At 37.5% G+C, this 26,708-nt stretch overlaps 1 protein-coding gene across 12 annotated transcripts in view; it reads left to right on the top strand.

The window, feature by feature from the left end:
* SENP7 (SUMO specific peptidase 7) overlaps positions 1–26,450 on the top strand; it is a 46,597-nt gene extending 20,147 nt beyond the window's left edge. For 10 of the 12 annotated variants that reach the window (XM_069021681.1, XM_069021659.1, XM_069021744.1 and 7 more), the window contains 18 exons: positions 1,375–1,490; positions 2,238–2,407; positions 3,388–3,739; positions 4,302–4,459; positions 5,401–5,547; positions 6,942–6,975; positions 7,766–7,933; positions 10,778–11,040; positions 12,027–12,160; positions 12,854–12,970; positions 14,507–14,626; positions 17,173–17,265; positions 18,119–18,297; positions 18,714–18,766; positions 19,084–19,121; positions 19,344–19,412; positions 21,998–22,148; positions 24,272–26,450. In XM_069021681.1, the coding sequence (XP_068877782.1) occupies positions 1,375–1,490; positions 2,238–2,407; positions 3,388–3,739; positions 4,302–4,459; positions 5,401–5,547; positions 6,942–6,975; positions 7,766–7,933; positions 10,778–11,040; positions 12,027–12,160; positions 12,854–12,970; positions 14,507–14,626; positions 17,173–17,265; positions 18,119–18,297; positions 18,714–18,766; positions 19,084–19,121; positions 19,344–19,412; positions 21,998–22,148; positions 24,272–24,409 (2,500 nt within the window). In that variant the 3' untranslated portion in view covers positions 24,410–26,450. The remainder of the gene's footprint in view (positions 1–1,374; positions 1,491–2,237; positions 2,408–3,387; positions 3,740–4,301; positions 4,460–5,400; positions 5,548–6,941; positions 6,976–7,765; positions 7,934–10,777; positions 11,041–12,026; positions 12,161–12,853; positions 12,971–14,506; positions 14,627–17,172; positions 17,266–18,118; positions 18,298–18,713; positions 18,767–19,083; positions 19,122–19,343; positions 19,413–21,997; positions 22,149–24,271) is intronic. The other 2 variants (XM_069021691.1, XM_069021723.1) reach the window with 2 other exon arrangements.
* The last annotated feature ends 258 nt before the right edge of the window (positions 26,451–26,708 follow it).

Here is a 26,708-nt window from a genome sequence, read left to right as displayed (position 1 = left end):
TCTTGGTATTACAGAGTTGGTGGATTTTTGTTGTTTTTCTGCAACCCAGTGTGAAATGCATTTATTTAACTGAGCACTGGCCTGTCAGTATAACTAATGAATTTGAGGTGGGTTTTAAAGTGTTTAAAGTATTTGTTTCTCATGGTTGTTAAGAACACTTTACAAAATACATTGCTATAACTTCACAGGTGATGCATATATTGGTTAATGGGTGCATTTAAAACTGAATTATCAGCAAAGCTGGAATGAATTGAAAATAAAATGTGCAGAATTTATGTACAAAGCAAATATGTTTAGGAAAATCTATTAGCTGAAACAACCCTATTCAGGTGCTTTCTATTGTTAAAATGCCCAAAAGTTGAGAAAGGTGTGGGTTCCAAAACGAAGTTTTCTGTAGTCAGCTACCCAATGTATGGAAGACTCTTGTTCCATATACAGAATTAGCAATAGCACTTACTGAAAACTACTACTATATGTGGTAAAATTCATTATTCTTTGTGAATGGAAAGATAATCAGTAATTTTTTCACAGCATTCATCAGTGTAGTATCGGAGCCCTCTGGAAATCTTTGTCTTTACAGAATTCCCAAAGAGCACTGATACTGCAAAGTACAGATACATCACTAAAGATCAGGCATCTGTTCAGATAGTGTCCAACAGTTTTGGTCTAGTTAGAGATGTCAAGAATGTTTTTTGACATGGCGGGTGATGACTTTTATGAGTTGAAGCTTGGCTGTCAGTGATGTCAGACACTGTGATGATCACTTAGCTCTTTGAAAATTTGAGACTGAAACATTCTGAGTTTACATTATAAAACTATGAACACAAACTCTGTTTGGATTAAGTACTGTAATCTTTTTCTGTTTCTTTCTTTCTTTCTTTCTATGTCCCATTCCTCTCCACCTCCTTTAAAGTTACTGTTTCAGGCCCTTTTGAGCAGGAATTTCTATTTCAAATAATTTTGCATTGCAGGATCTTACTCAATGGATTCTACTAGCAGTTCTGAATCTAAATTAAAAATATACTACATTCCCACCATATTCATTACAAAGGCAAGGATAGTTAACTGTTCATTTTTTTTTTATGTGTTCTTGTTGCAGTCATTCCTTACAGCAACATAATGTTTCAGTGTCTGATCTCAAGCATGTCAGATTCTCATACTGTGCTTTTTAGAAGTGTCTGTTTAATTAATAATATTGGAGTCTCTGTGTAGTTCCACAACTGGACAGAATTAGTTTGTGTTTCACTTGCCAAGGTCCACATGTTTATGGGAGAGGCAGAAGTTTGTAGTCTGACCGACTCTTGTTTCTGTTGGGATTTTTATTCAGTATTTTTTACAAAATTAAAGATAAGTCATAGTTAATATTATTTACAGGTCTGAACGTTGCCTGAGAAAGACAGATGATGAACTGTGTAAATTGACCAAGACTTCTAAGGAACCAGAAAAAACTAATGCTGTCACTTTTAGAAGACGAGAACTGCAGAAGAAAGGTTTGTAGTGAGCACTCATCTGGCAGTTTTTGGAGAGTGTTGGGACATTTTCCTTTTATACTCTACTATTAGGAGAAGAGCACAGAAATAAATTAGGTTATTGCTCACAGCGTATGTGTTTCCTCAAAATGTAGTTTTTTACAGGTATAGTAATAATATATCAAATGCCTGGTTTTAAACAGGGATAAAGCTATGGTGAACCAAATCTGTGGAAGAAAAATGAAACTGAGTGCAGCCTCACTGCACTGTTATAATCTTGATTTTTCTAAAAAGTCTTATAATAAAGAATGTAATCTGTTAAGAATGCTCAAATGGCTTGGGAACCCTGCTAAAATGTTCATGCTAGACAATATTTGATTTCACTGCTGAAGAATTATGACCTCTATGCTCAGTCTCCAGGCATAAAGTGCTGTCTTTTTATACTGGTTACTAATATTTTCAGATTAGAACAGGAAGTTGAGAACATTGCATTTGGCAGAAGATTGAAGAAAGACTGTGGAGTATAAAGTGCTAATTCTTGCTTGGAAGGGAGCTATGAATTTGGTTATACCCTTAACTAATTGTGCAAAAATAATAGTAATTTTAGGGAATATGTTTTGGCAGCCACATACAATTAAAAAAGGAAAGAACTTACTGTGGAGGATACTTGCTTCCATGCATTTTATATAAGACATAAATGATATGAAGAAATGTATAGGTTTTTAAGGATAATACATTAAATTACTTTTTTTTTTTTCTTTGACACAGAAAACAAGCACTGTGGTGAACTGGAGAAGAGGAGCAGACACATGAATAGCACTACTCTTAGTCAGAAGGAATCAGGCTCTTTTGATTCTGAGAAAAGGAAAAGAAGATATAGTGGCCATATTTCTGATGATTGTAATGCACACATTCCAGAAAAGTCACTTGTACTCTCTGTAAGTTGCACTTAATTTTAAAGTATGTGGTTTTGTGCACACCTTCACACACACTTCAATAGCAGCAGTAGCAACATCCCAAATAAAAGGATTATGCTAATAAACAGGGTTTATTATACAGGTATATTAGCAGCTATTGCCTGTTGGGGGAGAGTAGTTCAGTGATGCACCACAAAAAGTGATTAAATATGCTTCTGTCTCCATCATCACAATATGCTTATTGTAGCAGAAAGGTTGTGAAAGATGAATGACAGTGTTTCCTTCAGACAGGAGCATGGATTAAAACAATTTTGAAAATAAGGCATTTAGCTACTTAAGTGAAGCTTCTTTCACAGATGTTCTAGAATTAGGGACTGATTAGGGACTTTAATAGCAAAACTGCAAAGTATACCTGAGATTATTGAAATCTTGCAGATGCCATCTTTTTCATTCCTCCTTAGTCTATTGTACTTTTCCCTAAAGTTTTCTTCTTATCCATCATTAGTATTTGAAAAAAACCCAACACATAAAAGACTGAGGGAATCAGTCAAGTACAAAGTGTGATTTATATTCAAGCATTTGAATACAATAAAGGCATCTCTGTAACCTTCTGATTTAAACCCTACAGAGACAGGCAGTTACTGAACCTGCTACACTTAGCTGACCAAGCCACACTTCTGTAAAGTAAAGAGGAGAGCACTGATTATTGGTGTCTCCATGTCTGACACTGACAGAACTGCTAAAAATCAGAAATAGTTCCTTATTCAATTTGAATGGGGGTCATTCTAGCCTTTTAAAAGGTTATCCCTCGTGCCTTTATGTAATAACAATGTTTGGAATATGAGGAGGGAGAAATTATCCTGAATTGAGCATTAAATGTCACTGTGTCAAGCTGTAATTATTTTTTCTAGCATGCAGCTAGATATCAGTGATCACTGATCTAAAGCATCTGGAAATGTCAAGAAATAAACTTATATCCTGTTTCTGATTCCTGTTTCTAGGAAAAACAAAGTTTGGGTTCAACTCAGTCTCCTGGCAGCAGAATACCCTGTGAGGATGGACAAGATCACAGATCTAATACTATTCTGGTGCTAGATTGTCCAGCAGAGAGAGACTCTAAAGATACTTCCACCCACAGCCACTTAGGGGCTGCTCACAGCTGCACAGAGGAATCTGGCTCAGAGTCTCCTCGGAGAAATTCGTCAAAGAAGCAGCTTTCTGCCACCAGTGAGGATGTGATTTCAGCACAAGTTAGTACGATCAGGAAATTAAAGATGGACAAATCTGAGTACCTGAGCAAGCTGCGGAACAGAATCTGCAGGGGTAATCAGCAACTTGTTTCCATTGACCCAAGTATGTACTATGTCTGTGCTGATGACAATTACTGGTGGTACACTTAGGCACTAGGAGAACTCGAGCATAACTGGCTAGTTGAGACAAATGCAACAAAAGATTGAAGACTGGCATCGTGTTGCTTGTAATGCATTGTACAGGTTAGAGAACAGTGGCTGCTGTCAGGGTCTTGTACCTGGGAAACAGGATAGACAGCAAGATTTTCAAATTTCAATCCTCTTTTTTCAGCTGATTTTGTGGCTATGGAAAAACTGAGCTTTTACTTTTTAATGATGCTAAAACTGAGAAAAATTATTCTCTTCTTTGAAGCAGCTGTGCTGTGTCCTGTTTCATTTAGTAGCCAAATAATTTTGAGGATCTGGGATAAAAGGTGCTCATAAAGATGCAAAGCAGTGCTTGTTGCATACAATTCCATGCACACAGATCTTGGCTGGTTTGAGTAGTGTACTTTAATATCACGTAGTGCAAGAGAGAATTCTTTACTTGTCTGAAATCCACAGAGAATGAAATATTCTCCTGTCTGTAATTTGTAGTATATGTCTACTTGTTTTTTCCTTTTTAGTTGTCCTTTCCAGTGATGATGAAGATGGACCTCCTGAACCACAATGCACAGAGCTGATGCAGGATAATATCACTGAAAATAAAGAAGCAGGCCAGCAGTCTGAGTTCTGTTTCTCAGGAAAGCAATTAGAAGACAAGATGAAAAGTCACACAGAGCAGGTAGACCAGTTTTTGGCCTATGTATTGTTATGCCAAGCCTTTAATTTGCTTCTGTAATGTGTGTTATAGAAAATGATTGTTTATTGTGGTCCCAGCCACAAGCAGAAGCTGCAGTAATTTATTTCAGAGATAGAATTCTGGACGTCTTCAGAGAATATCTGTGGTTCTGAAGCTTGGGTGTTTTTGCAACACACAGTGTATTTCCTATTTTGAAAATAAACTTTTGGAAGTGTTTAATATCAGAAAACAGGAAGGATCAAATAGTAATGTGAGCTAGAAACAGACATGATGAAGATACATCTGTGGAAAAATTTGTTTTCACACCATATTTTACCTTGATCATAGTTTTTTTTGTCATCCAATCCTCTGTTGTAATTCAGTGCATATGGAAGTTCAAGGATCTTTGTTGACTGCAGACAGAGATAGGGTAAAGCTCCCTTTCCTGTCTGGCTAGCTGTAGAACTTGAATCTAAAAGTAGCCATAAAGGTTGTTGCCCTGTTTTGGACTTGATTAGATTTTGGCTGCTTGCTTTGACCTGGATCTGGGTTATCTCTGCAATCCTGAAACAAGTCAGAAGAGCCATTGCTGCCTCTTCTCATAGGTGAATTAATTCAATCATAAGCATTGAATTGGATCTTGAAGCTTTGATATGAAAAGAAGGGTATTATTTTGTTGCTCTGTTGTTTGAGTTTTTACTAATTTAGAACCAAGTCAAGAGCACAGATCATGTCTTGGTAATGGAGGTGTAGCAAGGTACTGTTAGACCCTTAAAGAAATTGTCGGTAATGGATGTAATAACACTTAGAGCTTTTCAATATGAATTCTTTATGTGGAAGCTGGCTTTGGGAGTCAGTTCTTACAAGCACGAAGAAAAATATTCCTGAGGTTACAGGAGGGGTGTATCTAACAAGTCCTGTAGCAAATACACTTTTTTTTCCAGTTTTTAACGGAGTCAGATGAAGATAAATGTCCTCTCAGCTTACCTTCGGGAAGCACACCTAGAAAGCAGATGAACCTGGTGCTGGATGTTGAGTTTGATAGAGTACACATTGGGAAATTTAAGTGTTTATCAACAGGTCCTGCTAGGGTAAGTTGTTCTATTATGATATTTTGTGAATATTTAAAAATTCTGCTTAAACAAAGTCAGTGGTACTTAGTGTGGAAGCACAGAGTTTTTATTATTGTTGCATTGAATTCCTTTGGCTAAACAATGGAGTGTGTGGTCCATTGCCTTGTACATTTGGATTGCTGTCAGTAGAAAAGCTAACTGTGATTTGCTGTGGCCACAGTTTTCATGTGTAAAGGTTCTGTATAAATGCTGTACTGGAACACAAGTCATACTGAGGAAGTTTTTATTGAATTCTAACAGAAAAAAATGGCCATGTTAATGGCCAGTTAATGTCACTTGAAGACCAATTACTTTTCTCAGAAATAGTAACCATGTTCTAATAAAGTAGTCCATAATGACCAGAGTTAAGATATATACCATGCTCTTGCCTTTAAACAGAAAATTGCTTACTTTGTGGCTTCAAAGAGCATAAAAACAATACTAAAAGCATTAGTGTATAGACAATGTGCTACTCACAGGGTATAGAAACATAAGTGAAGATGTGCTTTAAATGGAGCACCAGTTCCCAGGGGTTTCAACAGGTTTTTGACCAGGTTCATTCTCTGTATATTGCAACTGAAAAAGAAATGTTTGAACCTATCTTCTTTTGCCTTCAGCAAGACATTTTGAAGTCTTGTATTGTAATAACAATTTCAGCTTCTCACAAAACAGCAGTTCCAGAAACATTTCATGGATATTTCCTAAATTAATAGGCAAAAATAACTTGAAGGATGAGTTGAAATAATTTTAGGATCAATGCTCTTAGGTGTAAAGTAGAAATTTTCCTTAGTGGTAACACAGGGGGAAACCTCCTGTGTTAATATATATTACCTTTTGTCAAGGTGACAATAAAGCTCTCTTTATTTAGCAAAGTCTCTTTAACATATCAGCAGTGCAAGTGAAATCTTGAAAGGCTTTTAATTCAAAGGTTGATGTAAAGTAGCACCCCAGTGTTGAACCATTTCTATCATGTCCTGACTTCATGCAGTGCAGCTGATGGCTTCTCACAGGTTGCTTTAGCTCCTTCTGTCCTGAGTATTCATCTTTTCTCTCCTTTTTAAGGAGCCTATAGGCAGTTCTGCAGCTTTGTGCTTATTTCTCAGTACATTGCATCTCTGAAAGTTACTTGCTGTCCTTTAGGTTCTGCAATGTCTTTAGGAATGTTGTTTTAGGTGAAATAGGCAATATGAAGTCTCAAGCTAAGCATATTTGACTTGAGCTTAATGGTGTTCTCCAACCTGAATGATTCTACTATATTATTTTCAGTTTATTTCACTATAAGGAAAGATGTGCAGATATTTAAAAATCCATATATTGTTTTACTCAATTTGTAAAATTCAAACTAATTTATATATTTTTTAATCTTATTTCAGTTTACAATGAAGAATATTGTGATCCCATTTCAGGGTAAGAGAATTTTCTTTTCTTTAGCCTTCTCTTAACTGTATCCGTAAAGTATGGCATTAGAATGCTAAGTATGTATTTCTGTTAGGAATAATTTATAATCTTACTTTCACAAAGACATTAGATAGTTTTTAATTATTTATGTTTTTCAATAAATAAAAGTTTTGGTGTCTATAGTGTAAGCATTATTAACTTAGCAGCTTCTTGTACTTTTAACGTGAATTGTCATTTTAATGGCTTGCCTCCCATGGTGTTGAACTGTAGTAGATGTGACTATGCATGTTTTTGAGGTGAAACATTCAACTTTTCAGATCAGGGTTTTAGATCCTTAGGTTTACAAAAATGTATGAGTAGACTAAAGCTAAGAGGAATATAACTATAGATTTGCATTCAGTTGATTCCCAAAGATGATGTGTGGTAGGAAAGGGTTTGAGCAGTTCTGAGCTGAGCTGACTGAAAGCAAATAGGAATTAATGATTTGTAGTATTCTTTTCTCCATACTTGTAGGTACTAACTGTGGTTATTTTGAGGAAAAAACCAACTTTTTTCAGGAGGAATCCTGCATGCAGGTGTTTAGATTTTTGTGTTACAATTTGGTGACTTTGTTTTACACAGTTTGATGTAACTAACTTTAATATTGAATTCTCAGTATTTTATGCAATGCAAGGAATAAAATCTATAAGTACTATGTTAACACACTCTGTCATACCTCTCAGCATGTAATTACTGTAACATGTATGACTTTATCTATGGCTGTTAAGAGTATGGTTCTTTTGAATTCTGTTTTCTATAGTGTCTCTTAAGAACATTCAGCTGACAGTGAATACCCTAGATCTGAGAAGATTTGGCTGGTGGAAAACTGGTGGTGGCTGTTCTTCAACGATTATTTTTCTTTGGTTGTCTGAGGATTATGTAGAAAAGATTGAAACCCAGTTGGGAAAATTAGTTATCAGCAAGCCATGTGAGTAATTGAGTGCAATGAAAAGATCTAATATATGGCATGTCAGTAAAGTGGTTGTTTTATGGCTGTGTTTTTTGAGTGCAGAGGAAAGCCTATAGCACTTTAAAGATCACAGAATCAGAAAATAAGCTGAGTTCGAAGGATCATCGAGTCCAACTCCCAGCCCTGCACAGCACCATCCCCAAGAATCACACCATATGCCTGACAGCATTGTCCAAATGCTCCTTGAACTCTTCCAGGCTTAGTGCTGTGACCACTTCCCTGGGGAGCCTGTTCCAGTGCCCAACCACCCTCTGGGTGAAGAACCTTTTCCTAACATCCAACCTAAATCTCCCCTGGCTCAGCTTCAGGCCATTCCCTCAGGTCCTGCCACTGGTCATGACAGAGGAAAGACCAATGCCTGCCCCTCTGCTTCCCCTCATGAGGAAGTTGTAGACTGCAATGAGTTCTCCCCTCAGTTTCCTCTTCTCCAGACGAAACAAGCCAAGTGACCTCAGCTGCTTCTTGTATGACTTCCCCTCAAGGCCCTTCATCTTTGTGGTCCTCCTCTGGATGCTCTCTAATAGCTTAATGTCTTTTTTATATTGTGGTGCCCAAAATTGCACACGTATACTCAAGGTGGGGCTATACCAGTGTAGATAAGTTGGTTACTTTTGCATTTCTAGAATGCCTCACTGTACTTATATTTGGAAGAAAGAAATCTAATATGGTGTGTGTACTAGTTTGAAAAAAAACCAGTGGGAGGCACCAAGTCAGAATAACAATTTAATGGGGAAAATTAAAGGAAAGGGAAAAAAGAAAGACTAAAAGAAAACACTGGTTCAAACTGACAGAGTCAAGATACAACTTGAGTCCCTGTTAGGCAGGGTGGTGGTAGCAGTCTGGTAGAATGGTGGCTGCAGTCCTCTGAAGCAGTGATCCTGTAGAGAAAAAAAAAAGGTCTTCTTTACCTCAGAAGGTCTGGTGGTGGCTGTGTAGCTCCTGTCCTCTGGAAATCCAGTGGAGGAGGGATGTCTCTGGTGTTCAGTCTCAGATTATATCCAGGATGGGATGCTTGGTTCCTCCCTCTGGGTGGAGCATCTCACAGTGGTGTAATGAGTCATGAGGCCAAGTGTTGATGAGACTCATTAATAGAAGATAACTCCCTCGGGACTATCTCTGAGTCATGCAGCAGGGCATTGATGGGCCATTAACAGCAAGATAGTCTGGGGGGAGGAGGCAAGGAAACACTGCCCCACCTGATTTCCACAGCTCATGAGGATGGTAATAGAATACACCTCAACCCAGGACAGTGTGATTCAAAACCACTGCTATTTGATAAAAAAACCTCAAAACACAATTTAATTGTAGTCTCTGTCAGAAGGCCTTCTGAAACTAGACTTGTATACAAGGCATCTTTCCCTTTAACATATATGGATGTTGTAAATATCCTTACTCTTGAGCATGGTATATGCTGTACAAAAGGTTTGGCAAGTAAAGATTGAGTTGACCTTTGACAAGACTGCAGTGGGCCACTGCATTATTATTGAAGAAAATTTCCACTAAAGGCCAAGTGGGCTGTTTAGTCTTAGGGTATTATGGACTCACTGTATTTGATTTTCTAGCACGAAGCTCTGTAAAACAGAGCATAACTTTGGCTCATATATTCAGAGTGGCACAATCATACAAGGTTTTTACATAAGCAAAATTGTTGCAAATAGCATCTACTAAAAAGATGATTGTCAGCATTGTCTGTGTGATGTTTAATAGTATCTATTCCCTATACAGTCTCCACCTGTATGAAGAAAAATTTTACGTAATGGTAGCTTTACATAAGGAGTACAAGTAGTTTGAAGCAAAATACTGAATGAAATTTTAGCAGAGCGCTACCTTTAGTTGATGCAAGTTTATTGAAGTTACTGGTACCTTCTGTAGACATAGTTCCCAGTGAAACGAGTGGAATGAGTATGAAGATGCAAGGACTCTTTTAATCTTAGGTTTATTTGCCTTGGTTACATTCTCGTTGGAGAAACCTTTAGGAGTTTTTATTAAATTTCTATCTTTGACTGTTCTACACCTTCTAATTTTATATAGTAATGTAAATGTTTTGACAAGTTTTTAGAGACTTGTTGAAAAAATCAGTGATGGTTTTGTAGATTGTGGAAATGGTTACTATGATTCTGCTCTGCTGCCTTGGTGTGTTAATATTGGAAGAAAATATATAATGGTGGATCTGACAGCCTGAGAGGGGTCAGAGGAGTTCCTCAGTGGGGAGAGTTAGAAAGGACTTTAATAAGAAGACAGGATAGGCTGTGCTTGTACATGCTCATGGCATGGCCAGATAAGTGCATTGACCAGCAAAGTACTTAGATGTGACTGGTCCTTCTTATGCCCTTAGCCCTCTCTTTTTTCCACACTACTTTTTCCCTGAATTATCTGAATGCCTCTCTTTGCTGCCTTTAGGTCTTTTCCTTAAACAACTTCTATTAAGTCCTGTGCAATCCCAAAATACTCTTCCCCTACATCCCATCATGTGTGCTGTACACCTCAAGTAAGACTCATCTTGCTGGGTTTTGGGTCTGGACCCTTGGGCTGAGACTCTCTTGGGACAGCCCTGGGAAGGGCCTAGATTGTGTGTCTCTTCTTCAGTCCTTAATTTGGGTTCCTACTTGCCATTTTGCTGTGCTCCTCTGGGTCTGTGAAAGTGGGACTTTTGTGGGGTGATGGCCCCAGTGATGAACCTGGCAGGGTATTGTTTGGGCTTCCCTTCCTGCCACTGTCTCTCTAAGTTCCTTTTTGGGTGTTCAGACAAGTTTCTATCACATAATCTAATAGTTACTATTATCCATGCTTTCCTTTTTCCAGCCAAATCCAGTGAATTTGTATTTTTTGAACTATCTCAACCACTCACAGAATGGGAAGAAGACAGACTGACTGAACTGATTACAGGTGTGAGCAAGAGGAACAGAGCACCAGATCTTGCTGAGTTTTTGTCTTTGAAACAAGCATTACCATTATTTAAGGATCTTTCTCCTGAAGAAAGCTCTTTCATAACTTACAATAAGGATCTACTAAAACAATACATGCCAAAAGAGAATACCTCAGATGCTTATGAGCCTGTAATTCAGGTTAGTGTGTAGCTGTTGCTTCATTCATCACCACTGGTTAGCATTCACACATTCTAGTAAATTTTAGGTCAACCTTCTTTCTTAACTCATACATCAAAGATATCAGTCAAAAATTTGCAGTCAGCTAGATTGTGTCCACAGAGGGATAGTTTGTAGACCTCATCAGTAAGTGGCAAGTATCAATGCTTTAGATAAATTCATGGTTGTGTAAACTTAGAACCACAGGAGTGTTCTGCCCTTGTGGTGTCTCTAGGGCAGCAAGCAGGAAGTTCATCAAGTAATGAGCAATGGCACCATCTTTTAGATATAGCTGGAAGTGCAGCAGAGGAGGAGCTGTGTAGGTGGCCCGCCAGACACCTCTTGTACCACCGTGTACTTGTGGGGTCTCCACAGCTTGAGAATGCTGCATTATTCCTCAGACTGCTGGGGAGATGAGTCTGTGCAAGTTAATGTGTTGTCTTGGTTTAATCTCTTGAGTAAATGTCTAAACCCAACCCCACATCATTGTCACTTCAGAAATTGCGTCTTTGTTCCCACCAGTAAAAAGCCAAGAGACAGCAGATCAATCAGGCCCATGAAGGTGGGGACTTTAAAAGGAAGCCAGCCAGCTCAAATCTGTATTGTTTTTAGGCAAAGGACTAGATTTTCAAAGCTTGCAAGCATATACTGCTCCTGGTAAGACAGGCCTTTCAGGTCATGTTTCTTCTCCAAAACCATTTCTGAGACACTTGGCTAAATAATGTTTGAACAGCTTTAGAGAGAGATCATGATCTGTTATCATTTTTTTGAAGATTCATAACTTTTTAGTTGTCTGAGCAATGACACGTTTGCCCAAATACCAAAGTTTCTACTTTGGCTCTTCAGCAAGAATCCTCTTTAGTGATGCAGGGTACTCCTGTGGGCTTTAGGCGTGGGTTTTGTGTGTTGTGTTTTCCCTATCAAGCTGTATAATGCTTTTTACTATTTTTTGTGTTTTTCTCTGGTAGGAGTCAAAGCTAAAAGTGATCAGGCCCAGTTATGCCCTTGCAAATAAGCAGAATAGTGGTTGCTATTCTATATCTTTGTCCTCTGCACTGAATGAAGAATGGAAAGAAGTAAGAGAAACAGGAGCAGTTAAGAAGTAAGTGTATTTCATATAGAGAAAGGGAAGATATAAGAAATTGAGTAAATGAATTACTGGAATAAAAGCCCTCACTTAACTGCCATTCTCTAGTTGATTTGAAAGTGTTGTATGAAAGTCACTCTTCAAATCTAAAACATCAGCAAATATCAGTGTAGTTACCTGTTAAAAGACAAAATGGATGTGTTATAGAATGACAGTCTCACAGAAATTAGAGCACATCTGATGTGTGACTACAAGGTCATATCATGGGTGCATCAGTGGGGAGGGTGGGGATCTCTTGGGTTCTGTGAGTATCCATTTAAGTCTCTTAGCAAAACTTACTAACTTAGGCTGATTTTTTATAAAATCTGAATAATGTTTCTTTTACTGTTCTGTCACACTCAATCTTTCATAACCATTTGTACTCTAGTATTTCTGCACATTTTATATAGCCATTTGTCAAATACTTTGATCAAAAATAGAAAAACAAGATGAAGGTAAAAAATAATCAGCTTTTCAAAAGTTTTTATCAAAGTTTCAACGTGCATTGGGGTCTAACACCTAACTGTTGGAGGAGGAAATGGTAAAGTTTTGAGAACTATTGCTTTTCACAGGTTTTCTAGAAAATCTTCTACGTATGAAACAGCCATACTCAGAACAATGTCATGTAAAACAGTTTGTCACTGTTACGACATGATTTCTGTTTTCTAGTTTAATTGTTTATCCACCCCCACCTGCAAAAGGAGGACTGGGAGTCACAAGAGAAGACCTAGAGTGCTTAGAATATGGAGAGTTTCTCAATGATGTCATCATTGATTTCTATCTTAAGTAAGTAATCTCAGTCCTTCTTGTACCCTTCACACTCTCTGGGGCGTGATGTGGACTTGAATGTTACTGGAAATGTTAATCACTAAATACAGCACAACAATTTTAGAAGTAACAATGGGATGCATTGGACATTGGACTTTTTTTAAAAGCTTTTTTAAAAGTTTCATGTTTTTACAAAGTTTTTTTAGCAGTTTCATTTGTTTTAGTTTCATTGGTTTTGTCCCTCTAAAAGGGCTGTGATAAAATCTAGACAGAATAACTGGAGGAAGAAAGCTTCTTGGTGACTTTACAGAACAGAAGGTGTTAAATAGGCAGTTGAAAAAAGTAGGGGATCTGTAGTAGTAAATAAAATACTAAGTTTGCCTGAAGTGGAGCATCCTCTGCTGTTCTGTGCAATTTCAGGTATTCTTCTGATGCAGATCTGTAGATGCAGATCTGTAGAAGGGAACACAGTTGATACATCTTGAGGAGGTTGTGCTTGGCTTAGCTACTCCAAACCATCCTGCTAAAGTTGCTTGTGAAAGCAATTTTTCAAGGACTGGCCACCAGTCCCTAAAGTTGTGGTTTATTTTCACTCTGCTGACTTAGACGTAAGAAGAATTCTAGTTCTTTTGAAGCTTGTCAGCAGGAATTGCATTTTATTTGGCATCTGGATGGATGCAGGAACTGTGACCAATAGGAAGGCTTGTCTAGAAGATTGGAAAAGGAAACGTGTAACAGTGTTTCAATGGGTTTTTCCAGCGAAGCCTCTTGTATTTTGCTCTAAACTAGAACTAAATAATTCATCATGGTCCCCTGAATAGCTGTAGCTTCTCAACAGAGAAGGAAGATTTAAATAAAAGAATTTAATGCAGTTGTTGTAGAAATCCTTCTGCTTTTAAAATTTGTTAGACTTACCACATTCTCAGTTTTCATTCTGTTGCAAGCTGTATCATGTGTAACTGTGTACCCAAGTCATCAGGTGAAGCTAGGGGCACGTTGTGTAGGATAACTGCAATTGTGAGTGCTTTGGCCTTCTAGAATGACAGCATAAACACTGAAGCTGATGTTTATAATAAAATTATCAGCACACTAAGTACTAATAAGTACTTAGCTCTCACATGGATAACCTGTAAAAGTGAAATGGTCAGTTTAACTGACCTGTTCCATGCTTTTTGATTATGCACAAGTATAGCATTCTATAGGTTTGTACTTGGTTAGGTTTTCAAGTCTCTCTTAATTGTAAGGGTAATTGTAGGTACCTAATTTTCAAAATAGATTCAGAAGCTTGAATACTGGAGAACAAATCCAGTTCTGGGGACAAAAAATAACTGCATTTTTAGTAGCTGCTTGGCTGTTACCTGCTCTGATGATGTGCACCCATGTGAATAGTTAAAATAGAGAGAAAAGTTTGGCGTGATTAGTGGCTGTGAAAGCAACTGATACTAAGCATAACCCAAATATGATAAGTCATTAAAATAACTGCCTTTTTTTTAGCAGTAATGGTACTTTCTAGAACAAGAATTTAATAATTTTCTTGGTTTTTTTCTTTGGTAGGTATCTATTATTGGAGAAGGCACCAAAACATGTTGCTGACCGTACGCACATTTTTAGCAGTTTCTTCTACAAGTGCCTGACAAGGACAGAGAAAAACCCTGAGGGGGATGTCAAAGTTTCGTAAGTTCATTTTAGATGCTATTATGACCAGAAACAATCTATCTATCTATTGATGCCACTTGGAAGTTCTGGAGATCATCTACTAATCAGCATGTAAAATAGTTTTTGGTGTTTTCCAAAGGGTTAGTGATTAAATGTTGTAACTCACAATTTAAGCATACTGGTGTTTTTCCTTAAAATCAATGTGATTGATACTGAATAAGAATGAAAATGTTATCACCTTTCTCCAACTTTATCTGGGTATTTACTTCAGACAATTATTTATTTGATATTTTTATCATAAATGCACGGTTTTGCAAGATATGCATAATTTTAAGAGGTTATGCTACCAATAATATTTTTATATTTACTGCATATTTCATTTTACATATTTGTAATAAATTATTGACCAAAGTTTTAGTAAGAAAATTTAGTTGTACACCAAGCTTGCTCATTTGGTTTTTAACACATGAGCTCACTGAATTGGAGAGTTTCTCAAAAAGACATCATTAGCAGCCCAGGAATCCTGTATCACATTGTGTTTCCTGCTAACTGGCTAAAGGGTAGAAGCATTCTTAGCTCACTTTCAGTTTCTTCTCAACACTGATGTTTGAGAGCAAAGCCACCAACATTCATTCTGTTTTCATAGAGTCACAGAATCTGTTAGGTTGGAAAAGACCTCTAAGATCATCGAGTCCGACAATTACTACCCAGCACTACCAAGTCCACCACTAAACCATGACCCCAAGTGCCACATCTACACATCTTTAAGATATCCCCAGGCCTGGTGACTCAAACACTTCCATGGGTGGCCTGTCCCGGTGCTTGGAAAACCTTCTGGTGAAGGAATTTTCATAATAGCCAATCTAAACCTCCCCTGGCACAACTTGAGGCTACTGCCTCTTGTCCTGTTGCTTGTTACCTGGGAGAAGAGACCAACACCCTCCTCACTAACACCTTTCAGGTTGTTACAGAGAGAAGTAAGCTTATCCTCAATGAGCATCATCATTCAGCTTATTGAAGGCTTTTTTGTTTCTCTCTGAAGTGATTTTTTTTCTTCTGTTATCCATGAAATCCCCAGATTTTTCATTCTACTGGCAAATGAGGCCACCTGCAAAGAGAGGTGTGTGTCTTCCATCTTTTTAGGTGACAGTTACTGCTGGGTAAGAGCTGTGTTGAAGGGAAGAAAATTGAGTTTTCTGTAATATTCTCAAAGATGTCTTGGAAATTCATATAACTGTGTTCAGAAGAAAGTCTTCCTTGATTTTACTGTCTTCTGACTTGGAATGTTCTGCAGAGAAGACAAAATTATTCATGATAAGAATGCTGTTATGCTTTGATCCAATTCCTTTTACAAGGCTGGACTGCCCGTAATCTTCTTGAGGAACAAGAATGACACCCTTAATTTACCATGTTTCAAGGACTGTAGCTTTTCTGGATTAGGAGATAGCTTTGGAAATTCTAGTTTTGTGTTTGGGCCTAGATACTCACCTGGTGACTACAGATGGTTTGGGTTGTTTGTTTCAGTGGGTTTTTTTGGATAAGTGGCTAGTGAAAAACCTGGCTCTGTACTGTTGTAAATGAAATTAATCTCAACAGATGTAGCTTCTTAAAGACTCTTTACTTTGTTCACACAGTTCAGGGACTGGATTAAGAAAGTTGCTTTTTTAGGTGCTTTCCCAGATTGTTAACAGGCCTTCGCCTTTGAAGTTCCCAGTGCTTCTACAGTCATGTAGCAGAGGAAGTTTGCAGCAAGTCTTCACTTAGTGGTGGCCCATGCAGAGTCCTATACCCTCCTGGTTTTCCACTCCTCACTCATTTTCTCCAGTTCGTACTACAATGAAGTTGTGTTTCTTAGTCAGAGATGAGGATGGGATCACAATGGTAATAGGGATGTCTGCTGAGTAGAGTGAATTTTGCTTTCAGGTCATATTGGAGCAAAGTTCTGTGAAATGTTGGTTTCTATTTCAACTTGTGCAGGCTAAGCTGAAACTCTAAACTTAAATATCTTCTCAGATTTTTCTTGTTCTCCTAGTATTGTGTCCTCATGCTTTATCTGTAGAGCTGTAAATGAAATGTGGTCCAGCATTTAAATCTCAGGACTGGAGGGCATATGTTTCACATCTGTGTTTCCTACAGCTGTGCTGCAAGACCCTGTGCAAAGCATTTAGCTTTTTCCCTTCAAAAGATAAGGTTGTTCAGATAGGTCTTCAAAAGTGGTATTGTGAAGCTAAATTCATGGATGTTTTTAAATTATTATAGCCCTGTATCTACACTGACCAGTGTTTAGATGATTTGCATTTAGTGTAGTAAACAATAATTGCAAGAAATCCATTCAAATCTATGAATGATTGTGAGGTTTTTTTGAGAAGAGCTTAAGGTAGTTCAGAAATGGCTCATTAGTTACTTGGGCTCAATGGTGCTGATTTATTTTTAATCTGTCTAGGAAATTTCTAGAGTAAATGAAAAACCCATTGAAGCACTGGGGAGATGTAGGAGTACTAATCCCTATGCCTTGTTATAGCTAAAAGGAACAAAACCAAACAATTGTCACTTGTTTTTTTCAGAGCAGCACAGAGAAGACACAGAAGAGTAAGAACATGGACTCGCCATATAAATATCTTCAATAAAGATTATATCTTTGTGCCTGTGAATGAGGAGTAAGTCTGTGTTTTTCTTTTTTTTTCTTGTGTTTTTCTTTTTTTTTTCTTTTCTTTTTCTTTTCTGATATTTAAAGATTCTAATATTTGAACATTAAGGTGGTAAAAAATTATGCCTGTAAGGGTGGATCATTGCACATGATAGATTAGATTTTGAAGTAGTAACATATATGGAATGAGTAATTTTGGAGTCTGTTCAAAAGATAAAATGGTTATTCAGTTGTCATCAGTCAACTTTGTACCTTTGGTTTTTGTTTTACTGAAAATTGCTGTTAGGTAATTTTCAGAATAATTTGTGTGTTGTTATGATGATTCCTGTGCACTTCAGTAATGTTTCTATAAAGAAATCACAGCAACTCATAGTGTCAATAGATAAAAGTAGAACTTCCACAATCTCTGCCTTGGCCTGGTTGAATAACTGACCTGTACATGGAAATTCCTGTAAAACTGAATAGTCATTGAAAGGTACATAATGTAAAACAGCTGTGGAAAGGTGCCACACCTTCAGCTATATTCAAAACTGGGATCACTATCACAGATATTAGTATTTTTTTATTTTAGATTTTAGTTGGAATGTGGAATGGGTGCTCAAACACTGATAAATTGCTGTGGTGGGTTTCTTGGGGTTTTTAAAGGAATTGATACTTATTTTTGCTATTATGCCACAATGCAAAGTAAAAGGTGAGTGAGAGGATCAGTATGAGATGCCACGAAAGAACATGCAACGATGGCTGTGTGTCACAGAACAGTTGTCCATGAGCTCTCAATATTATAAAAGCTTTTCATAGCCTTTTCAGAACTCAGTGTTACAGAGTTTTGATGTGTTTTTCTCCCTCTCCCCACTGCTGGGCAGGTCTCATTGGTACATTGCAGTTATCTGTTTTCCGTGGTTAGAAAAAGCTGTGTATGAGGAGTGTCCCCATCAGAATTCATTGTCTCCACTTGAGCCAGAGAGTGAGAACACTAGAACTGGTTCACTGTTCCTCAAGGATGAAGAAGAGATGGATGGTAACAGAAGTTCATTTTCTAAAGGTATGTAATCTTACGAGAAAATTATGTCAAGCCATGAACAATTCTAACAGTATCTTAATTCTTGAAGATAGGATTATGTGAAAGATAATTTCTAAGACTTCGAGACTGATTTAGTATGTTCTTATATTATCATCCATAGCAAGGACTGCAAGTTGTTTGGAATTCTGGAAAATACTGGAAGAGACATGTAAAATCAGTGATGATTGGAAAGTTATTTGGTTTCAATAAGAATTTTATCAGGAGGAAAGACCTTTGGTAACTGCTATTTCAACATTCAGAAGGGAAGGTTAAGAACTGGTTTATAAATTACTTCTTTATTTTCATATCTTGAATTCTAATAATCCTGAAGTTGAAAATAAAAATACTTTGCTTAGAATTATTTTCTTAACATTTTTTCATTTGTTCTTTTGTACTAGGTGGCAATGAAATTGCTGCTTCTGCTTCAGCTCTATATTCAGCTATTTCTAAAGTAAGTGCCTTTTTGTATCGACAGAGAAAACATGTTACTCAATTTCTGAAGGCTGTGAGACTTGACCAAGTGATTTTGCATCATGCTTTCTTGCAGTAGTTATTGATGCCTGCATGGCCTCCAGCATGTGCAAGCATTTTGAATTAGCATTGTCCTCCTATTTGCTCTGCTATGATTTCACCTGTGTTTAAAATCAGTTTATCACATTCTACATTTCTGAAATGAGAGCTTCTCTAACTACCTTTAAATTTATGAAGATCTTTGAGTTTATAATTGTTGTTTTTTAAGATTTATTTTTATTTTTTCTTTTTTCTCAGATCTCCCTAAGTAATTCCAAAAAGCAGATTTGTAAAAGGTATGTTTCTGTTTTCTTTCTGATATTGTAACATTAAATTATGAAATTCTGTAGTAAGTCAGTTATTGTCATAAAACCACAGCTGTAGGTACTTGTCTATTTTTACCACATTTTTTTAAGATATTGGTACTCTTGGGTGGGCTGTATGCAAACAAAATACTTCTTCACTAGTGTTGGTAATGAAAGACTGCAATAACTTGGTTTTGGTTTTGTTGTATACAGGCCTTGTATACTCATCTTGGATTCCTTGAAAGCGTGTTCTGTGCAGAAAACAGTTCAGGTTTTGAGAGAGTAAGTAACTACAGTTTCTGTCTTTTAGCAGTAGGTGCTGCTGGTCATATTTCCATTTTCAAAATACTTTTCTCTGTAAAGGTGTATATTTCTAATGGTAAAGGAAAATCCATGAAGAGTCATGACTAATGAAATTGCAATTATAATGCAGAGGCTTCCATGAAAAGCCTATCTGTGTTCTGCAACCCACATATAATGCAAAAACACTAAAGTGGAGAGTGGAGAAAAAAGAAAAATAGAGAGGTTTTTTCTGATATTGTTTTTGTGGGGAGAGGATTAATCCCATCCAGTCTAGTAACTGAAGGTGTTTTTAAGGGTAGAAAAATACTTTAAATGAATACTTTGAAATTTGAATGATAGTTTTCTAAGGGGCTGATGTTCATTTTTTTGATGGTGCTTACAGAATTAGCATTAAATCCACTCTTAAGTGCAAAAATGTAGAAACTTGACTGAAGCTTTCTAAAAGCTTGGTGTGTCAGTAGAGTTGTAGAGGAATGGTATTTGTTTTGAAAAGTGAGCGTAAAAACATATTCAATTTTGTATGTGATAAGTATATAAGTATTGGAAGAATGTCCTAAAAACTTTCAGTATTTTTACACACTCCTAATGACTTTAATGTCTATCAACAACTTTTTAAAAAATTGTTAAGTATCTGAAGCTAAATGCAATTGTTCTTTCTCTGTGGTATTCATTTCACTGAAAGGAACAAAAATCTGCAATCCAAATGCCACCACCTTCTTGTAAAAGTAAATTCTTCAAAATGCTATGTTGTAAGGGTTAGATGAGATTCAGAAATTTTTCTGAAACCATCTTTTCCCTTAATAGAGAGTCTTCCCTGCCATGTATGTCTTGGGAGGAAGAATGAAATAGCAACTTCTATTTATTTATTTATTGATTGATTAAAATCTCTATGTGATGTATTATTTTAGTGCACTATGCCTTGAGCTATTCCCGAGGTTGAAATTCCAGAGTGTGGTTTCATGGAGTTTAGAGAGATGTTACAAAAAGTCAGAAAACCAGTGGAGAGCTATGGAGCTGTGAGATAAGGGGAGTTTGGGAAGCAAACCTCTTATTCCTTCAATTTCCAGTTATACCCTGAAAGCAGAAGCTCAAGGAAACTGATGCAGAGATTCTGTGACATTTTCTTTTCCTTGAGTTGATTTTTGCTGTGTTTTGGTCAGTGATCAGGTTCAAACAAATGAATTACAAAGTCTACAGTCATAGGTTATTGTGGATGCTAAAAAGCAGGAGCAGAGGAATTTTCCAGCTGCCTTTGCATTTTATGAAGTTTCTTTCTCATACAGCTAGCTGAGAAAACCAGCTGCTGAAGCACTTTGTGAAGTTTTTCTTTCTTACGCTTCAGTTGAGAAACAGTGAAAGATGGTTTTGTAAACTAATTCTATGTCTCGTACCTGGGTTTGTTTTCCAGCCTTGTTTTGGTACTCTGGAAAAAATATTTTGAATGGGTATTAGAGAACCTCAGCCAATCCCTCTAGGGAGTGGCTGGTCAAGGGACCAATCCATATCGTGCTCTCTCACATACCAAGATACATAACCTAGCATGTAAATAATAAAATAATTCCCTTTTCTCCTTGGATTTGGATTGTGTCATTTCTCACCGGTCCTTGGTAAAACAGAGACAGGTTCTTGCAGTTCCTAGGAAGTGTGCTTCACTGAAATGTCTTCATCTTTGAATTGTTTCATGTTTGATGCTCTTGCATAGTTGCCATTTCCCCCAAAAGCTGTTTAAAGTGTTCTATATGTATTTTTATTCTCATGCCTGTAAGGACTTGGGGCTTTTAGAAACCAACCACAAGGTCTGACTTAATGCATATATCTTTTATTCTCTTAAGTCAGACCCTATGTTTGATTTGCAGAAGCCCTGAGCCTTTGCAAGTCTGGCTAAAGCCAGGAGAAAAATATAGGCATCTATTGCCTTTGAAAAGGAGACCCTTAGGTTTTCAATCCCATTTCTGAAATCAGCAGCTAGCCCTGAACGTGGGGTCAGTGAGTTGCTACTGAAGCACAAGAACAATAGAAAAGCCTAATAACAAATAAATTCTAATCACTATAGAAGAGCTTTGTTAAGGTTTTCAACAAGTCTTTAAATACCTTGGGCACTACTAGATTGCAAGGGCTATATTGGTGCAATTGTAACTGAAGTTTTTTGTAAGGTGAGTTTTAAGGGGGGTTTAATGGTTTGCTTAGGTTGAGAAAACACTGCTGGCCTCTTAGAATGAAGCCAGGAAAAATATGTGATAGCCAAGAAAATTATTCCTTTAGTTAAGGTATAAAAATATATTGGTATCCTAATAGCTTGTAGAAACTCTGCACAAGTAGCTGATTTTAAATGACATGTATATTTGTTTTGTATGTTGCTTCTGTGGTAGAAATGCCTCTGAGTGCAACAGAATATTGGATAGTGGAAATAGTATATGAGTTTCTTTGACAAATTCTGTGAAATAATTTGGCTAAAGCTATTTTAGCTTTTTGGCCAACTTGGAACAATATTGACTAGTGTCCCAAAAGGCATTGAGCTTGGGAGTTATTTCTCAAGTATTTCAGCTGTTTACTTTCTTCTGTAGGTACCTTGAAGTGGAATGGGAAGCTAAACGAAAAACACACCGGGAATTCAGTAAATCCACAATGATTGACCTGTGTCCCAGAGTGCCTAAACAAGATAACAGCAGTGATTGTGGGGTCTATTTGCTGCAGTATGTGGAAAGCTTCTTCCAGGTACAAATGCAAACTACCTTCTCCTTTCCCCCAAAATTACCTTAAACCACAAACCCTATTTCTGAACAAAATAGCCAGATGCAAAAAGGCTGTGATGCAGTGTCAAATGTGCCAAAGCCATTTGAGAAAGAGATGAAACCCATTCTTAAGTAATGGCAGGGATCCTTCTGTCTGGTTTCTCATGTGTGTCTATCCTCAAATATTTCTGACCTCATAGTTTAATGTTGCTTTGACATTGACACATGCTGACTATTTGGGTGTATTTGCAGCCTATTTAATGTCTGCACTCCTGCCCTACAGATGTTACAAAAGTATCTTTGCATCTCTTCTTGCAGTATCTAAAACTTTGTCATCGGTCTTTGAGTGGGCCTGCAGGCAGCAGCTTCTACAGAGAGAGGAAGAGGGGGAATTTTTAAAAGGGAATGTGAAGAGCTAAGGGAGCCTCTTTTTCAGCACATACCTTTAAATATCTGCAGATTCTGGGCTTCAGGCACTGTCTGCTAGGGTGTCCCCAAGTCTTCCTGCCCCTGATCAGTACACTGCCCTTTGCTCTGTTGTGTGAATGGCTCTCCTAGTTTGATGCTTGCGTGTGTGGCTTGAATTCTCTGAGATTCCTGTGCATGCAAAGCCTTGTGTGAGGCCTTGGGCAGTGAACAGGTTTTTCTGCTGTAGAACAGATTGCCATTCCAAAGCACCTGTACACGAGTACACCCGGTGTGGGGGTAGATTGGAGATCTGTGTGCATTTGCAGGGCTGTGATCTTTTCGAGGTCATGGGGATGTTGTGGGATACATCATGTATCTGGCAGGAGGCTACAGTGGATAGATACAGGCTTTTTGGAAAGCACAGGCACAGAACTGAGGAGGTAGAGCTGTCCTTGATGTGAGTCAGCTGGAAAGCATGGATCTATGCCTAGGGTTGGGTGAGGAGCCATCTGAGAGGTTATGGGTAGTGACTAAAGAGCAGAGTACCATGGGTAGCTGTGGGCATCTGCTGTCAGCCACCTGATCAAGAGGAACAAGTGCACGAGGCCCTCTTTGGACAGGTAAAAGCAGCCTCACATTCACAGACCCTGGACCCTTCGGGTGACTTTAACTTGACAACTTCCTGGAGAGTTCCTGACCTGAGTGACAGGTGACCCAATGAGGAGAGGTGCTGTGCTGGAAGCCAGGAAGATCTGGTTGGGGATATAAAACTCCAGAAGTTCCTTAAATCCCCAGCCATTCTGTGGTTCTGTAATAGATGGGTTGAGCTCTTGTGTAGGTGGAAAATTAAATTACTTACCAAAGCTTTTGAATTGCCCATTTTCTAACAATGAGGACTTGCTCTTCTTGACAAAGCAAGGCTTGGGACAAGGTGGTTGTAACTTGTCGTGAGCATGCCTGTACTCATAGATGGAAAATCATGATGTGTTCTTTGCTTTACTGTTTCAATTTATCATATATTACTTTATTCAAAGGAAGGAGAAGATGAAATATAAGCATGGCAAAAGAATCAGGAGGGAAAAAAGAAACAAAATTGGTTTTGGCAAATCAGTTGTGTTGTTGTGATCTTAACTGCCAAAGTTGCCAGTGCCTCTCAGCTGTTTCGTTTTGCTATCCTCTTTCATTCCAAATTCTCCCCTTCTCATGTCCTGAAAGTGTTATCAGTATTCTTACTTTTTGTTGTCTTCTTTCAGAGAGACTAGCTCACGACAGAAAAACCACATGCCTGAGACAACTAAATCTCAGCATGGCTTAACTACTGTATGCTTGATTCTTTGCTATAGTGTGATTGTAATTATGTGTTTTGTGACTAACAAGGGACAGATGCTTTTTAAATATCAAAAGTATGTCTACTTTGTCAAAATACATGAAGTCTGCCTTTAATATGGGTTAATACTGATGTATCTTTAAGAGAAGTGGTGATAACCTGTTTGGTGTTTACCATGGGTACCTTTTGGTAAGGGCACATATATGTCATTGTGATGAAAGAACTGGGATTTGACTTCAAAGGCTATCATTCTTGTATGGAAACTTGTTTGTGCCTCCTTGATCTCAGCAGCAGTGTGGAAGGGTTTGAAATTCTTTCTGAAAGTGGTGTTAGAAAATTCATGCCATAAATATTCCTTTTTCTCTTACCAGAATCCCATCGTTAATTTTGAACAACCGCTGCATCTGGAGAATTGGTTCCCTCGTCAGCTGATCAGAAGCAAAAGAGAAGAAATTCGAGACCTGATCTTGCAACTGCACTTCCAACAGCAGAGTGGCAGCAGCAGCTAATGAATCCAATAAGGCAGTTGTGGCAAAGGACACTGCTGGATAAAATAACTAACTGGAACTCTGCTTAGTGGTGTTTGGTCTCTTCCTGCCTTGCAAGGAAGCCAAAAAAAAAAAGGCACAAGGAGTACTTTTTGTTCAGCATGTATTTATTTAAAGATTTTTTTTTTCACTGGTGTTGTGTGGTCAAATGATGCTGGGAGGGGGAAGGGAGGAGGTTGTAGATAAGAGTGTAAATATGTAAGTTAAAGCTAATGCCATATGGATTGCTAGTTGATTCTTTACTTGGAATATGAAAGCTGCTTACAGGTATATGCCACAAGGATGTAAAAATACTTTCATCTTTTGGAGCCTGTTCTCTCTAATTCTGTATAAACATGGATGATCATGTAGGAGTCAGGCCTGAAGACAGGATTTGGATCCTGTATTGTGTCTCTTGATTTTGCAGCTGATACAGATAGAATGAATACTATGTATTGTTTTACTTTAAGGATTTAATATTGACTCTCTTTAGAGATGTATTTTTTGTTTTGTTTCTGATTATATACAGAAGTAATCTGCATGTGTCAGAAAATTCTGCCAAGATTTGAGCCTGATGAGTTTTGATTACTTTTTTCTAAATTATTTTCCCCTTTCCTAGCATTTTCATAAAAGTGTATTTCTATGAGTGGAAGATATTTGTTTGAGAGTGATCACTGATGTACTTTAAAGTCTGGAGTGTATTTTTTTAAGTTTTTTTTTTTTTTTCTTATCAGATTTGAGAAGCAACTTGCTCTCAAAGTACATACCAATACAGTATGGGTAGGAAGTAGATTTTTTTAATGCTGTTCACCTGATTTTTGGGGAATAATTCCTACAATTCTTAAGGCATCACTGCATTAGCAAAGCAAGCAGGCTGTTGCTTAACAACCTCAAAAGTCTGAGGTGTTCTACTGAAAAATAAGGTCATTAAGATATATGATTTACATATAAGACAAACAGGATTTGTACCTTGCGTAGGAAAATTGAGTAAAGATGCCTGAATATTGAGTGTTTGAACTCAGACTTGCTTTGATAAACTAGCACAAGTTTATCATTGTCTTAATTTGTATTTATGTAGTTTTTCCTTGAACAGTGATCACACTTTGACGTGTGCACTTTTTTCTGTACTCACTGCACGATAGAAGGTGACTGTTTTAAAATGATGCTTTCTCCTGTTCCCTGTTACTTAAGTGTCATGTCACCCTTCAGAAGGACTGTGTCAGATAACCACCAAAACCACATGTGTCATAAAACAGTCTACAAAACCAGAGCTCTTAAAGCTGGAAGTACAATAGAGAGTTAAAATAAAAATTGAGGGCAACCCAAAGATATGAACATTTTTATGTCATTGCAGAATTCTCAGGGCCCCTTCCCTCAAGACTACTCTGAAACCTGGCATTTGGAAAATCCAGTTATTATTTCAGGTCTGTTCAGTCATCCAACACTCCTCCATTCCCCCTCCCTTATTGTTTCTCAAACTGGGAAGCATTCTTTCTGGGGGAGAGAGACAATTTTAAAACAACAATTTGCTGAGCACAGTTACCTTCTGTATAGCTGTGAACAGCCTTGTGCAATGACTGTATGTTTTTTGGTTTTGTTTCTACTTTAATTCTGTAGTTTGTCACTACCCCTTCTTCCCCTGCCCCCCAGCATCTTCCCCTCTCATCCCAGAGTTTGTGTCTTTCAGCACCTAAGTCACAACACCAGCATTACTTACAAGAATAATCTGTGTATTTATTGTAAAACAAAAGATAAAATGCAGAAATATGTTCCCTTTCTCTACACCTTTCTTAATTGAATAATATTTTCAGTGTTCCCTTATGAAAAACAGTTTGGGCTTTTTCTTATGGTGTAGAGTTAGGTTTTATCACCAAGTGATTTGTTCTTTTTTAGATACTTAAAAGCAAAATAATGTATGCAATTTTCTAAATTGATTTTATAACACAAAAGGATTGCCTTTTTAGATTTCTTACATACGTGCTCTGAGAATGCCAATGCATTTGATATTAAAATTATCTCCAGAAGCTGCTGAATGTGGTTGTTACCATTCTTTTCCCAGCTGCTACAAATAACCCACGAGTTCAGTTTAAGATAGGCCATCTTACTGCTTTTAAGGTATATACACAGTGTGTGTCTCTTCACCTACATCTCACCCTGTGATTATGGGACCATCAGCCACAACCCACCCCATTCCAGCCATTTGCATTTATCAGGTATGTGGTAAGTAGTAGGAAGTGTCTGTGGAAGAAGCTACATTCCAGGTATCTTCATGTTTCCTTCT

Source organism: Aphelocoma coerulescens, chromosome 1 (genome assembly GCF_041296385.1).
Source record: "Aphelocoma coerulescens isolate FSJ_1873_10779 chromosome 1, UR_Acoe_1.0, whole genome shotgun sequence".
Classification (NCBI taxonomy): domain Eukaryota; kingdom Metazoa; phylum Chordata; class Aves; order Passeriformes; family Corvidae; genus Aphelocoma; species Aphelocoma coerulescens.
Note: the sequence above shows the minus strand (reverse complement) of the source record. Positions and strands in the feature narration are given on the sequence as shown.